This window comes from Lynx canadensis, chromosome D1 (genome assembly GCF_007474595.2).
Source record: "Lynx canadensis isolate LIC74 chromosome D1, mLynCan4.pri.v2, whole genome shotgun sequence".
Classification (NCBI taxonomy): Eukaryota; Metazoa; Chordata; class Mammalia; order Carnivora; family Felidae; genus Lynx; species Lynx canadensis.
Window position 1 is genome coordinate 103,665,788 of NC_044312.2, and position 13,077 is coordinate 103,678,864.

The 13,077-nt window shown below is 35.3% G+C and overlaps 1 protein-coding gene across 4 annotated transcripts in view; it reads left to right on the forward strand.

Annotated features, from left to right (window-relative positions):
• Nucleotides 1–13,077, forward strand: part of ZFP91 (ZFP91 zinc finger protein, atypical E3 ubiquitin ligase) — a 45,917-nt gene that overhangs the window by 659 nt on the left and 32,181 nt on the right. For all 4 annotated transcript variants that reach the window (XM_030333841.1, XM_030333842.1, XM_030333839.1 and 1 more), the window contains exon 2: nucleotides 5,429–5,457. In XM_030333841.1, coding sequence (XP_030189701.1) covers nucleotides 5,429–5,457 — 29 coding nt within the window. The remainder of the gene's footprint in view (nucleotides 1–5,428; nucleotides 5,458–13,077) is intronic.

Consider the following 13,077-nt stretch of genomic DNA (forward strand, 5'->3'; position numbering starts at 1 on the left):
CGCGGGGCCACTTCCCCTCTCCCCGAGGTCGTCCTTTGTGGGATACACCTTTCCTGCGCCTTTAGCGGCCCTCCTCTTCCCCGCCGCCGCAGGCTTCGCCCGCACTCTGGCATCTGCACTCCCTTTGTCAGCCTGTCCCTTCCCCTCGTAAGGCGGCCCTCCAGTATTACATCACATCCCCATTAGGAAATCAACAGCACGGTCTTGGCTTCTAAAGTGTGTGGCCCCCACCCCCCCTTCCCATTAATTAGCTCGAGAGCCAGTTGTATGAGCAGCTTTATGTAGTTTGTTCCACTCTGCTGAATTTTCACATCACGTTTCACTTGTTTTAGGAATCTGGTGCTTAGGAGGGTGAAACGTGGCTCTGCCAATTTTAAGTGTAGTCTTTCACACAGCAGAATCAGATGGGTATCTTTTAGTGGTTTTCCGTTTTATTTTATTTTATTTTATTTTATTTTATTTTATTTTATTTTATTTATTTATTTTTAGTTTTCGCTTCTCTGCTTGTGCTTATGCTCCAACGTAGGAACTTCATCCTTAAAAGACAATTCTTCAAGGAATTCTGTTATCACCTAGGGATAATGGAGGGACCAGGAACATAAATATTTAAAGATGTTTCTATGTCGGAAATACTGAGTACGTGTGTTTGTAAATTGTAGAAATTAATCATATTAGCCATTGAATTCGTCGCTGAAAACATCATTTTTATCTTTCGACTTTCAAGTGAAAAAAATGGGTAAAAGGGAAAATTGGAGTGGGGGAATTACAGTTTTAAGTGCCCCCTCCCAAAGATAGTGTGGCAAGATTTGGCTTATCCCAAATTTAAAACTTGAAAACACCTCTTCCAAAATTAAGACTTAAGTCTGTGACCTGCATGCTTGTCTTAGAAGCCCCTCAGAAAGAGATAAAATTCAGAGGTGTTAGATGTACTTCAAATTTTTGAATGTTATTTAAGTTAACATAATCCAGAGAATTTATTGTGTAAACTGCAATTCTGTGAACAAAGATCTGTACATACAAATCATTTGGCTGCGATTGGGATTCTAATTCCTGTAGATTAATTCCAGTCACAAAAACTTTTAAGATTGTGTATTTAATCTCACCAGTTTGAAAAGAGCTATCATTACCCTTACTTGGATTAAGTTCCTTGGACAAATTTCTTCAACTGCGTGTGCTTTAGTTTCATTGTTTATAAGAGCTAATGTTAATCCTTATGAGATGAATTAGAATTAAGTACAGCACGTGAAGCACTTAACACAAAGCCTAGTACGTACTACATGCAGTCTTTGCTAAAAGTTAGTTTTGAGTGGTGGTAGCATACCAGAGACGTAAGCGGTGCGTGGTGGTTTTATGTGAGCTCTGCAAAGTTGGGATTTTTTTTTCCATTTCCTTCTTTTGCCACACCTGGGAAAGTTAATAACCTCATAATACATTTGTAAATGCCCTTCCATTCTCACCTACCCATCTGAGTAAAATATACCTAAACTTCCTTGCTCATTTCCCTCCCACTTTCCTACCAGTTTTACTTACAGAAATGATGTCTCAACCTGATGACACCTAATGCAATAGTTTTTTTCCATTTCTTTGGTTTTTTTCCCCTAACTCTTGGCAACAAAAGTACTTACGAGTCTTTTTACTTTAAAAACAGTTGAACTTGGATGAAGATGACTTAATTTAATCCCTTCAGTTTTTTCCTCCATATTATTCCCTGGGGGGAGAAAGAGCCTTAATTCTTAGTGTCCTTCCCTCTTATCCAGTATCGTAAAAGATAGTAGTGTTCTTTTACCTTCTCTTAGCCTCAGAACTGTCTCTTAATTTAAAGTTATGCAATTTTGGTCAGATTGTTAAAATAAATTTTCCTAGTAATAATTTACTGCATGCCCTAGAAATCAAAGGAGTTCTAAAGCATTTCAGTTAACTAAACCATGATTGAGCAGTAACTGGGCCCGGTACCCTGTTGGGCGAGGCTTTATAAAGGTAAATGAGACATTGTCCTGGTCTTGAAGGACTTTGCAGTCTGAAGGGAAGATGCAGTGATTAGTGAAGGTTTGTGAAACATGTATGCATGGTTTACGGATTTTCAGAGTGATAAAGTAAACTTTAAAACTAATCAGTTAAAATTATTTAACCGTTCAAGATATTTCAAAAGGTTTTTTTCTTTCTTTTTTTTTTTTTTCATGTTTGTTTATTTTGAGAGAGAGGAGGGGTCAGGAGGGAGGGACAGAGAGGGAGAGAGATAATCTCGTGCAGGCTCAATGGTGTCAGTGCAGAGCCTGACACAGGACTCAGTCTTGGGGCTCAGTCTCGCAAAGCATGGGATCATGACCTGAGCTTAAATCAAGAGTTGGATGCTTAACCACATTACCCACTGAGCCACCCAGGCACCTCTTGTGAGGTTTTGAGTATCAGTTTACTGAACCCTGGTCAAGTATTCTCTGACCTTCTTCTCTATTTTCCTAACAACATATGGCAATTTTTTAAAAAGAAGGAAGAGATTTAATCTCTGTCTTAATTACTTGTTCTTTTCAGGTTCTTTTACATATTCCAACGTTTCCTCCTATAAATTCTCAGTAATAGCTGTTTCACCTACATTTGTTTCTCTTGATTGAAGAGACAGCAAAGTGTACAGTAGTTTAAAAGGTTAATAACTACAGGGATTTGGATTGTTTGAAACCTCTTTTTTTGTTAGAAGGCAAAGTAATGAAGTAGAAAAAGATTGGACTAGATAGTTTCTGCTCCCAGCTTTCTACTACTCCCTAAGTGACCTTGGGCAAGTTACTTAAGCTCTTTAAATTAGTGTCTTCATCAATAACTGACAATTTATGATTTGTGAAGTTAGCTTTATAATTAAGTGATAACTAGGTTACAGTTTTTAATATACATTTATGCTTGTAACAATGTTTTCGTTTACATTGAAACATTCAAAAGTTAATGAACAGGAAATCCTTATGGAAGGAAATGATTTTTCAGTGAATTTGCTCAAAAGAAAGGCATAAAGTTAAATGCTAGAAACATTTTAAAATAAAACTTTAAGACTAATTATAAGAAAAGATAAACCAAATATGAAGAAAGGTTTTTATATCAGTACCATTGAAGAATTTGGTTCATCATTTGCTGTATTTTGGCCAATAAGCTTAAGAGTTCAGATTCTTATATTTTAATTGCAGATGTTTATATACATGTCTAATTTTTATTTTATTAATAACATTTTTTAAATGTTTATTTTTGAGAGAGATAGACACAGTGTGAGCAAGGGATGGGGCAGAGAGAGAGAGGGAGACACAGAATCTGAAGCAGGCTCCAGACTCTGAGCTGTCAGCACAGAGCCTGATGTGGGGCTCAGACCCACAAACCGTGAGATCATGACCTGAGCCAAAGTTGGACGCTTAATCGACCGAGTCACCCAGGCACCCCTAATCCATGTCTCATTTTAAAGTATATGTACATTTCTCGGGGCGCCTGGGTGGTTCAGTTGGTTAAGTGTCTGACTTCTGCTCAGGTCATGATCTCATGGTTTGTGAGTTCTAGCCATGCATGGGGCTCACTGCTGTCAGTGCAGATCCCACTTCAGATCCTCTGTTCCCTTCTCTCTCTGCCTCTCCCCGCCACTCTCCCATGCTCTCTCTCTCTCTCTCTCTCTCAAAAATATTTTTTAAAAAAACTATATGTACATTTCTACCATTTTTTTTCTGAATTCATCAAGTTAAAACATCTGCTTTTTACTAATACGGAAACTAATTCTTAAACTAAAAGTAGGTTAGATTGCAAAAAAGGCTTCTTTTTGTTCTACCATGATCATAAGGCCTGTGTTTAGCCAATGCACTTCGTGTAAAACTTCAATAAATACTTTTTTAAACTTATAGCTATTGAGTAACCCTATCGGCTAAAATGGAGTATTCTTAGAGGGACTACTACAGGTTTCGGGGGAGGTTATAAATGAAGGAAACAAATATTGCTCTATTTTCTGGTACATGGCATTCCATTTTTGGTGTATTTTCTTGCTTAAAGTAAAATGGTAGTAAACCTTTGGGTGACACTTTCTTGCTATTTCCTTTTGTAAGGTGTCATGATAATGGGAATGAAAAGGCAGTAATATTCTGAATTGAAACAGCTTTTGAGACTCTTTGGAGAAAGCTCCAGTTGTAGAAGTTTAAAATTCTGAGCTTTCCTCTTATGGTGATCAATATGGTAATAGAAACATGTTAGCATTCCAAACGGTTTTGGGAAAGTTTATTGCATAGTTTCAAAATTTAGCAATTAAATCTGTACTTCTCCTTTAGAGTTAGGATGATTAGCAGTTATCTTATGTTAATTATTAACTGGGGTGTTGATAATATAATTTAAAATAAAGTTATAATACCAAGCTTTAAAAAAAAAGTGGGATGAGAAAATGATAGCTGTTCTTTCTAAGGAGAACAGATTTTGTATTATGCTATGGCTTCTGTATTTGGACATTCTTTTATTACATAAGATTTTCATTTATATCAGGGTTACTTTCAAAAAATAAAAAGAAACCAAACCAACTTTGTACTGCTTCAGAAATACTGTGTGACATCTTTACAATACAGATCCAAGACCTGAGGACTTTTGAATTTGGGTAATGACTCCAGGGGCAGGGGTTCGTTTTACCACACTCAACAGTTATGAATGATAGAAATGTTAACAAATTTAAGACAAGATAGTAACATTTTTAAAAATCCATTTATAACACATAAAACTCTTTGCTGTTGCTATCTAATTTGTAAAGTACAAATTATATTTATTTCTAAGGTCCAGTCTTTTGCCTTTGTAGAAATAGATTTTGACTTGGGTATAACAAATGAATAATTTGGGGTTTTCTGTTAGGTTCATTAAATTTTTCTTATGAAAATTGTCAAGTATACACAAAATAGAGAAAACAGTACAGTGAAATCTCCATAGTTGTCAAGATTTTGCTCGTTACCTCTATCTTCCTTCTCCTCCCCGCTTTTTTTGACAGACATACCTTAGAGAAAATCTCAAACGTTTTATTTCACACCTAGTTACTGCATTTATTAAAATAAGGACATTTTGTTACATAACCACTTAATATAATAAAATCAGCAATATTTCCTTTGTATTAATCTTTTTATAGTTAGAAACTGTCTTGAAGAATACTGTAGCTGTGTGCTGTCAGATATGATAGCTATTTTAAATTTACATTAATCAAAATTAAAAATTCACTTCCTCAATTACATAAGCTATTCCAAGCACTCAGTAGCCACATGTGACTATCATATTGGAAGGTGCAGATATATAGTATTTTCATCATTGCAGAAAGTTCTATTGACCACACTACTCTAGGTGCTTTCTGCATCACTCTGGAGATGAACCTGAAAGAGATAAATATCTGTGTTTTAAGAAAGTGTGCAAGATTGTTCTTTTAATAGTTGATTCTCATTTCTTTCAGATGCGTGGACAAAGTAACAACTGACAAAGGTAAGACTTGATCATTCTTATTTGTCATGTACATTACACTGGTTGTTTTATAATCTGATAGAAAATAGAATAAACTGCAGCCTAATGATTCAGATTGTTCTCATTTAAAAGTGACTTTTATTTAGTAAAAAATTATTGGTGTGATTAGAACCTATTTAGATACTAGGTTTGGGCAAGTGGAACATTTTGGCATTATTTGGAAACCTAATCAGTGTGAAATCAGATTATCTCATTTCAGTTTATTGCAATTTGTTTTTAGCTATATGGTTTTTTAGTAAAGTAACAGAAATGATACACAATATACAGAGTATAGACAAAATCTTGGTGCCTGTAGAGACTCAAATTATAAATGCAGTTTGAAGAATGTGAGAAGAAAAGTGTTCTAAGATTTCATTCAGCCTGATGAATCATTAAATGGGATCATTAGACTGTTTCTCTTTAAGAGTTTTACCAAACCAAATATAGGTATTAAATGTAGTCTTCTGCTTATCTGGATTATGAAAGAAAGCTAATGTCCACCTTTTTAAAAACAAAAAACAACTTTTTTTTTAAAAGACTTTATTCTGGCTTTGCAGATTGGATTATTAAAATGGCCCCTAACATGCTGGGCCAGTTGCTCAGTCATTATATGTATATATTTTTTCTAGTTATTGCCTGCATTTCTTGATGCTAAATCAAATATGCAGCATCCGTTTTAAGACTGGAACAAGTATACTTTTAAGTGCATTTCATTTATTGTGTCTGACAAATCTACTAACTGAGGCTTGGCCAATTATGTATGTACATGTGTTTATGTATGTATGTATGTGTTTATATACGTACATATGTTCGTATGTATTAAGATTTTTCTCTTCATAAAGAATGCTTTAAGAAAATGTAACATGTATAAGGCAAGTTTAAAACCTGGATTTTAATGCCATGTAGAAGAATGACAGTGTGATTAGGAGCCAGTGACTTAAATTGGTGGCTGCTTTGTAAATAATTAGATACCAGTTACCAGGTTTGTTTTTCCTCTGAATTTTAGAACCTGAGGCTAGTATTTCATATCAGGCAGAAATATTTATTCTAGGCAAATTTTTTTGTGTAGAAAACTTTGCATGACCAGTTTGCTGCTCTTACTTGGAAAATAGAGTCTGCCAAGAATGGAAGGTCTAACGTTCCTTATTCAGAGATCATTTTGAAATGTTATGTTGTGAAGAAAATGTAGACAGGTGGCAATCAAGTACCAGAGCAGTTTTTATTAAAACAAAAGACAAAATCCTCAGCTTGCCTTTATTAGAGCTAAAGTTGTTTGATGTGTCTAAAGAGTATGTATAAAGAAATTATTTTGGGTTGCCTTGAGGAGAACTTGGAGGATGTGGTGGTAATTTTGAATCTCTGTTGGAGATAAATTAATTGCTCTTTGCATAGATGTCTTATACCAGAAATTGGCTTGTTACATAGCCGTGCAGCTGTGGAGAGATTAAACTGCATTCTGGGTAGCTCAGTCTCCATCAGTTCACTCAATTCATTAGTTAAAGGCTCCGAATCTCTAGTTAGAGCTCAGCACTTGAATTCAAGTTCTGCCTTTTATTGCAAATAATATCAATACCTGAAAATCCAGTGAACATTCAGTAAAAGGTAACTGTAAAATTTTGAAGAAATAGATACTCTCCAGCTCTCATTTTCATCTCTTCATTGTGGCTGTTCAACTCTGAACAGTATATAGGAACATAAGAAAACTGTATCTTACGTACATTTAAACAGCTAGACCAGGGAATACAGAAGTGGAGGCTATGGTGGTCACTTTTCCCTATGCTTTTAAATTCACCTCGATTCTTACCCTTTTTCTTGCCATGTAACTTCTCAGAAAGTTGTTCTGTTACTCTGGAATAGTTTTCATGTTCAGTTGGCTGCATTTTAACTGAAGTAACTCAACTCATTCCAAAGTTATTCAAAATTTTGAGCAGGTTTTTGATATTTTCTAGAGGTACTACTAATTCTGTTTCCTTAATATTGACAAGATGTTTTCAGGATTGTTTTTAACTCTTATTTACTCCAAACAGCGTGAAACTATATCCTTTCCTTCAGTCAAAGATAAGAACCTTGGACATGTTTGAACAAATAATGTTGCATACACACAAAAAACAACTTGTTGTTTTAGAATTATGAAGTTGCAAAGTGCCATGTTGATTGTTTTACACTTGAAATAGTAAAGAAACATATTTGTATTGGTTCCTGTTCTTGTATTTATTTAACCCAGATAGGTATATGTAAAACAAATGGAAAATGAAAATATATAAAAACAAATGGAGATTTGCAAAGATAGTGTTTATTAATTCATTGAACAAGTAGTTGTTGAGCATCGCATTATGTGTCCAGCAACATTCTAGGTACTAGGTTGTGCTGGTAATCAAATCAGTGCAATGAAACATTTGATTAAAATAATGTAGTTCAGAGTTTGATGAAGTTACGATGTCATGGGAAGACCCCTTTTGAGGTGACTTTGTAACTGAGACCTGAGTGTGCATGTAGATAGCTGAAGAACATTCCACACAGAAGAAGCAAAAAGGGAAAAACTTGAAACATGAAAGTTAGTTTACCATTGCCAGCTTCCAAGAGTGTTAGCAGAAATTTTGAGGGATGGAGCCTAGCAGGTTCCTTTTCAACTTTGCTCTCTGTTTTCATTCTGTTCTCTGTTTTCAACTAAATGTTATTCTTATGGTAATAAGTATAGTGATAGTTTGCCACAATGCAGTGTAGTTTATTAATAATTCCAGTGTTACTTTATCCACTAATTTTAATTTCTTTACTTTCAAACCTCCAACTAAAACTGCCCAAGATGAAACCTTATAAAAAAAAAAAAAAAAGGAGACTATAATATCTTAATGTTTACTAAAGTGAGTTTCAAGTGTTTCATGGAATAATAAGTATTTACAGAGTCAAATGTGCTAGGTGTTTGAGTCATCAGTGTGTTACTTTTTTTTTTATTGCAGGGCCTCTCAGATTTTGTTTGTTTGAGTAGTGAGCAATAAAAATACCAAAATGTGCAGTAACTCCCTAACTTAATTGACTATAATACCCCCCCCTCCGCTTTTTTTAAGGGATAGCTCATAAAATTAGAATTTGTGGAAAACACTTTGGAGCACTGAGTGCTTAAAAATTTGATTGTATTAAACTCTGGGTCTCACCTTTTATTCAGAATTCTTTTACTGTTTTCAGTTACTCTTCTTGTTACAGGGTAGTAACGTTTAGAAAACATTACCTAGACAGAGTCATCAAATAAGTTCATTACAGATCTGGGAATTTACTTAAATTGTTAAGAGCTTTGATTATTTGCCTTATCTAATTTATAATCAACATAATATCTGGAATTATTACTAAAATATTAGCTTGTTTTGTTATTTCTTTCCTGGATCACATCCTCCATTTTTGTGTTCATTGATCTAATTTATATGTTATAGCTCTGTATTCCTTTCTTTTAAAAATTGGAATTTATTTTTAGCAATTTTTATAGTTTTAATTTCATCAGACTATTTCATTTTTCCTATGTTGGAATACCTTGGATTATTTCTTATCCTGTCACTTCCAGTACCCTTAAACAATGTTTGTGTTATTCTTAACTATATAGAACAGGCTTCCCACCTGTTTTACCTACTCCCATTGAGAAAAATCTCACTTTAATTTTTCCATTTGAGTTTTTGTACAAAGGATGATGTGAGAAGTTACTTAGGACATTGTCTTCACAATTCTTTGAAATATTTTGAGTCTCCTGGCTGATAACCTGGTGTCCCTAGTTAAAATCTTACTGGTTTTGAATAGGAAAGAGCTCTGAAAGGAGAATCACTAGGCAAAAAAAAAAGGGGGGGGGCATATACTTAGTTTCAGTCTTAACTCTCAAATACATGATCACTTTTAACGGAAGCATTCTTCACAAATTCAATAATACTCTTCTAAAGTTGGCTTAAATATAAGTTTAAAAAAGAGCCTTGCTTTCCTTGATTTCTCTTAATACTGCTGACGCTGGAATATTTCAAAATGGACTTTACTAATTATTTATGAGAAACAAAGAGCTAATTATAGAAATATACAGAGTAGTCTGATCAGGTTTCAGAAACTCAAGTTTCTGACTGTTACGATAATGTTCATGTCTCAAATGGCTGACAGTACATAGCATTTTATCTGTCCTATTTTGTTCCTGGCTCTTTATCTTAAGGTAACAGAAGCTATATTATTTCTCTCAGTAGGAGAATGATCTACTCAGACATCCAGTTCCTCATTGGGAATGCCCCATATCCTTTAAACTATTTTTCTTGTTCAAATACCTAGACCTCCTGTGGTTCTTGCTCTCTGTTCTAGTTTTCTAGAAGTGCAGACATACCTCGTGTGGGGATTGTGACATGGGCTCAGAAAGCCCGTGGGCTTATCAACTCATTTCAGTTGTGGGATGTTTTATCAGATAAACGAGTCTTTCCCTTACATACAAAGAAATAACTTTGTAACAGTTTGCCCATTATGATTCAATTTACATAGAAACCATCTCTGACAACACTTATAAGTTAATTTTGTAATGTAGAGTAGTTATTTTGTGTTGAGATCCAATTCCTGCCACAACCACTTGAGAGATGCAGCAGAATGCCCTGGTGGAAGCAAACTGAAGCATGAGTGGACAAGAACCTCTGACAAAAAGGAGTTAGCTATGATCTCATGCCCCCTGACCTTTTAAGTCCAAGAAGGATCAAGCTCCTCTGAATTAAAACTAGCCAGATTGATCTAACTACATCAAGGCAAAGCCCCCTTTAGCTTCAGTGCAAGTAATTCTTAGAGGTAACTGTGGTTCTTTCCTCTGCCTGCCTACCTCATTGCTGTTTTGATCCCAGTTTATCTCCCAACTTGTATCCTAGCTTCTTTGTAATTTTGCCTCTTTTGAGAATTTCTAAACCCTATTTTCTTTACTGTGACTCTCCCTAAACTCTTGTATCACTTATCTATTGCCATGTAACCTTCCAAAAGTTCAATAGTTTAAGATACAGAAACTTGTTGTTTCTCATTTGGGCTGTTCCCTCTTCTCTTTGGTCTTTCAGTCTAGACATTTTCGGGTCATGGTGGCCTCAGAGCAGTTTGCAACAAGATTGAAGGCAAAATCTGCAAGGCATCTTGATGCTGCCTCACATAATACAAGATCAACATACAAAAATCAGTTGTATTCCTGTATGTTAGTAACAAAAATGTTGAAATTATAAAATTATACCATTTACAGGAGCATCAAAAAATAGGTGTTAGGGATAAATCTTATAAGACATGAAAGACTTAAACGTTGGAAAGTGCAAAACACTTGAATGAAATTAATGACTTAAATGGAATGAATGATGTACCTTGTTCATGGGTTTGAAGGCTCAGTATTGTTAAGATGTCATTTCTCTCCATACTGATCTACAAATGAAATGTAATCCAAATTCCAATACAGGTTGTTTTGGAGAGTTTCAACCTTGTAAACCTCTTGAGAAGGTCTTGGTAACCTTTAGGAATTCACAGACTATACTTTGAAAGCCTTTAGCTTACACTGATCAGGAATCCCACCATGTGTCTAAGAGTGGGATCGAGTCTTTCAGGAAAGAGGAGGCAAATAGATGCTTGGTGGGCATCCAACCATGGCTACTACACATGTATATTCTGTAATTTATTTAACCCTTACCTGATTGAAGGCACTTGATATTTCTGTTCTTTTTTCCTAGGATTACAGGTGATCTTTTTGAAAGTCGGTTAAGATATGCCATACATATGCACAAGCTCACTTACCATAAATGTATGGCTTTGTGAATATTCACAAGGCAAGCCCAGTCATGTAGGCATTACCCAGGTCAAGTAATAGAACCTGATCCCTACCCCCAAGTGTAACCACCATTCTGACTTTGAACAGCGCAAATTTGTTTTGCCATTTTTTGGATTCTGTATAAGTGGAGTAATACAGCATGTACTCTTGTGTAGGGCTTCTTTGCTTTCCATTATGTAAGGTTTCTCTAGGTTGTGTGTGTTATATAGATTGTTCATTTTCATTGTCGTACAGTGTTCCCCTGTGAGATTGTATCATGGTTTATTCATTTTACTGTTGATTGGCATTTGGGTAGCTTTTAGTTATTGGCCTTTATGTCTAGTGCTGTGATGCATATTATTAATAAGATTTTACTGAGACACAACTTATATATCATAAAATACACCTATTTCAAGTGTATAATTCTGTCTACATAGGTTTTCCTTTTCTGGGCACTTTATAAACAGACTTGTGTATAGAATATGTGTTTTTGCGTTTGGCTTCTTTCACTTTGCATAATTTTGAGGTTAATTCATATTATAGCATGTATCGATATTTTCATTCCTTTGTGTAGTACTTCTTTGTATGGAAATATTCTATTTGATTTATCCATTTATCAGTTGATCCACTTTTTTGCTACCATGAGTAATGATACTCTGAATATTGATGGGCAAGTTTTTGAATGGATGAATGTTTTTATTTCTTTTAGGTCGATATCTAGGAGTAGAATTTTTAGATTGTAACTGATAAATGTATGTTTAAGAGCCTGGCAAAGAGTTTTCCATAGTGGCTATGACATTTATGTTCTCTAGTGATAGATGAGGATTTCTTTTGCTCCACAACCTCACCGGTGTTTGTTACTTTCATTCCACTCTTCTGTTAAGTCAGCTGCTTTAGGATTGTGGGGCACATGGTAAGGGCAGTGAATTCCATGAGCCATAGGTCCATTGCTGCATTTCATTTGCTGAGAAGTGAGTTCCTTGTTCAGAAGAAATGCTGTGTGGAAAACCATGACTGGGATAAGACATTATGTAAGTCCACAAATGGTATTTTTCACAGAAGCACTATATGCAGGGAAGGCAAATCCTTAACCAGATGTGGATTCCACAAAGAACAAAACATTGCCACTTCCATGGTGTGGGTGGTCCATTATAATGAACCTGCCATTAAGTAGCTGGATGATAACCCTAAGGAATGGTGCCATATCAGGGACTCAGTGTTGGTCTCTGCTGCTAGCAGTGGTACTCAGAAGTATCTATACCCATTTGGCCTTGGTGAGCCTCTGGGTTTGGTTTCCAGCAATCTCAGCTCTGTAGCTGTAGGAGATCGGGATTTCTTTCAGCGCAGGCATAGAAACTTTCAGGTCATTTATATGGTACTTGAGCTAGGAATTTAAATCCCTAAGCACATCCCTATCTTTCCCAACTTCGTCTAGTGTCATTAGAAACAACTAGCCAATTTTCTGCTCATTTAACTTGAAATATTCTAAGGTATTGACTACATAATGGCCAGAACCTTGTCTGTTATTAAAGAAATATTTGATCAGGAGTATCCATTGGTGATTTTTTGCCATAGACTTTCAGTGTTCTCTTTACTACCAAAAATAGAGTCATTAGGGCCTTTAAATCAATTAAAGAAACGATTCCAGAAACCACAGAACTAATTCAGAAAGCTCATCCTTAAGATTCTGTTCTTCTAGGAAGTTTATAGCAATATAGGCCTTCCTCAAGAAGCAAGAAAAATCTCAAACAACCTAACGTTACACCTAAAGGAGATAGAAAAATAAGAACAAACAAAATCCAAACCCAGGAGTAGGAAGGAAATAATAA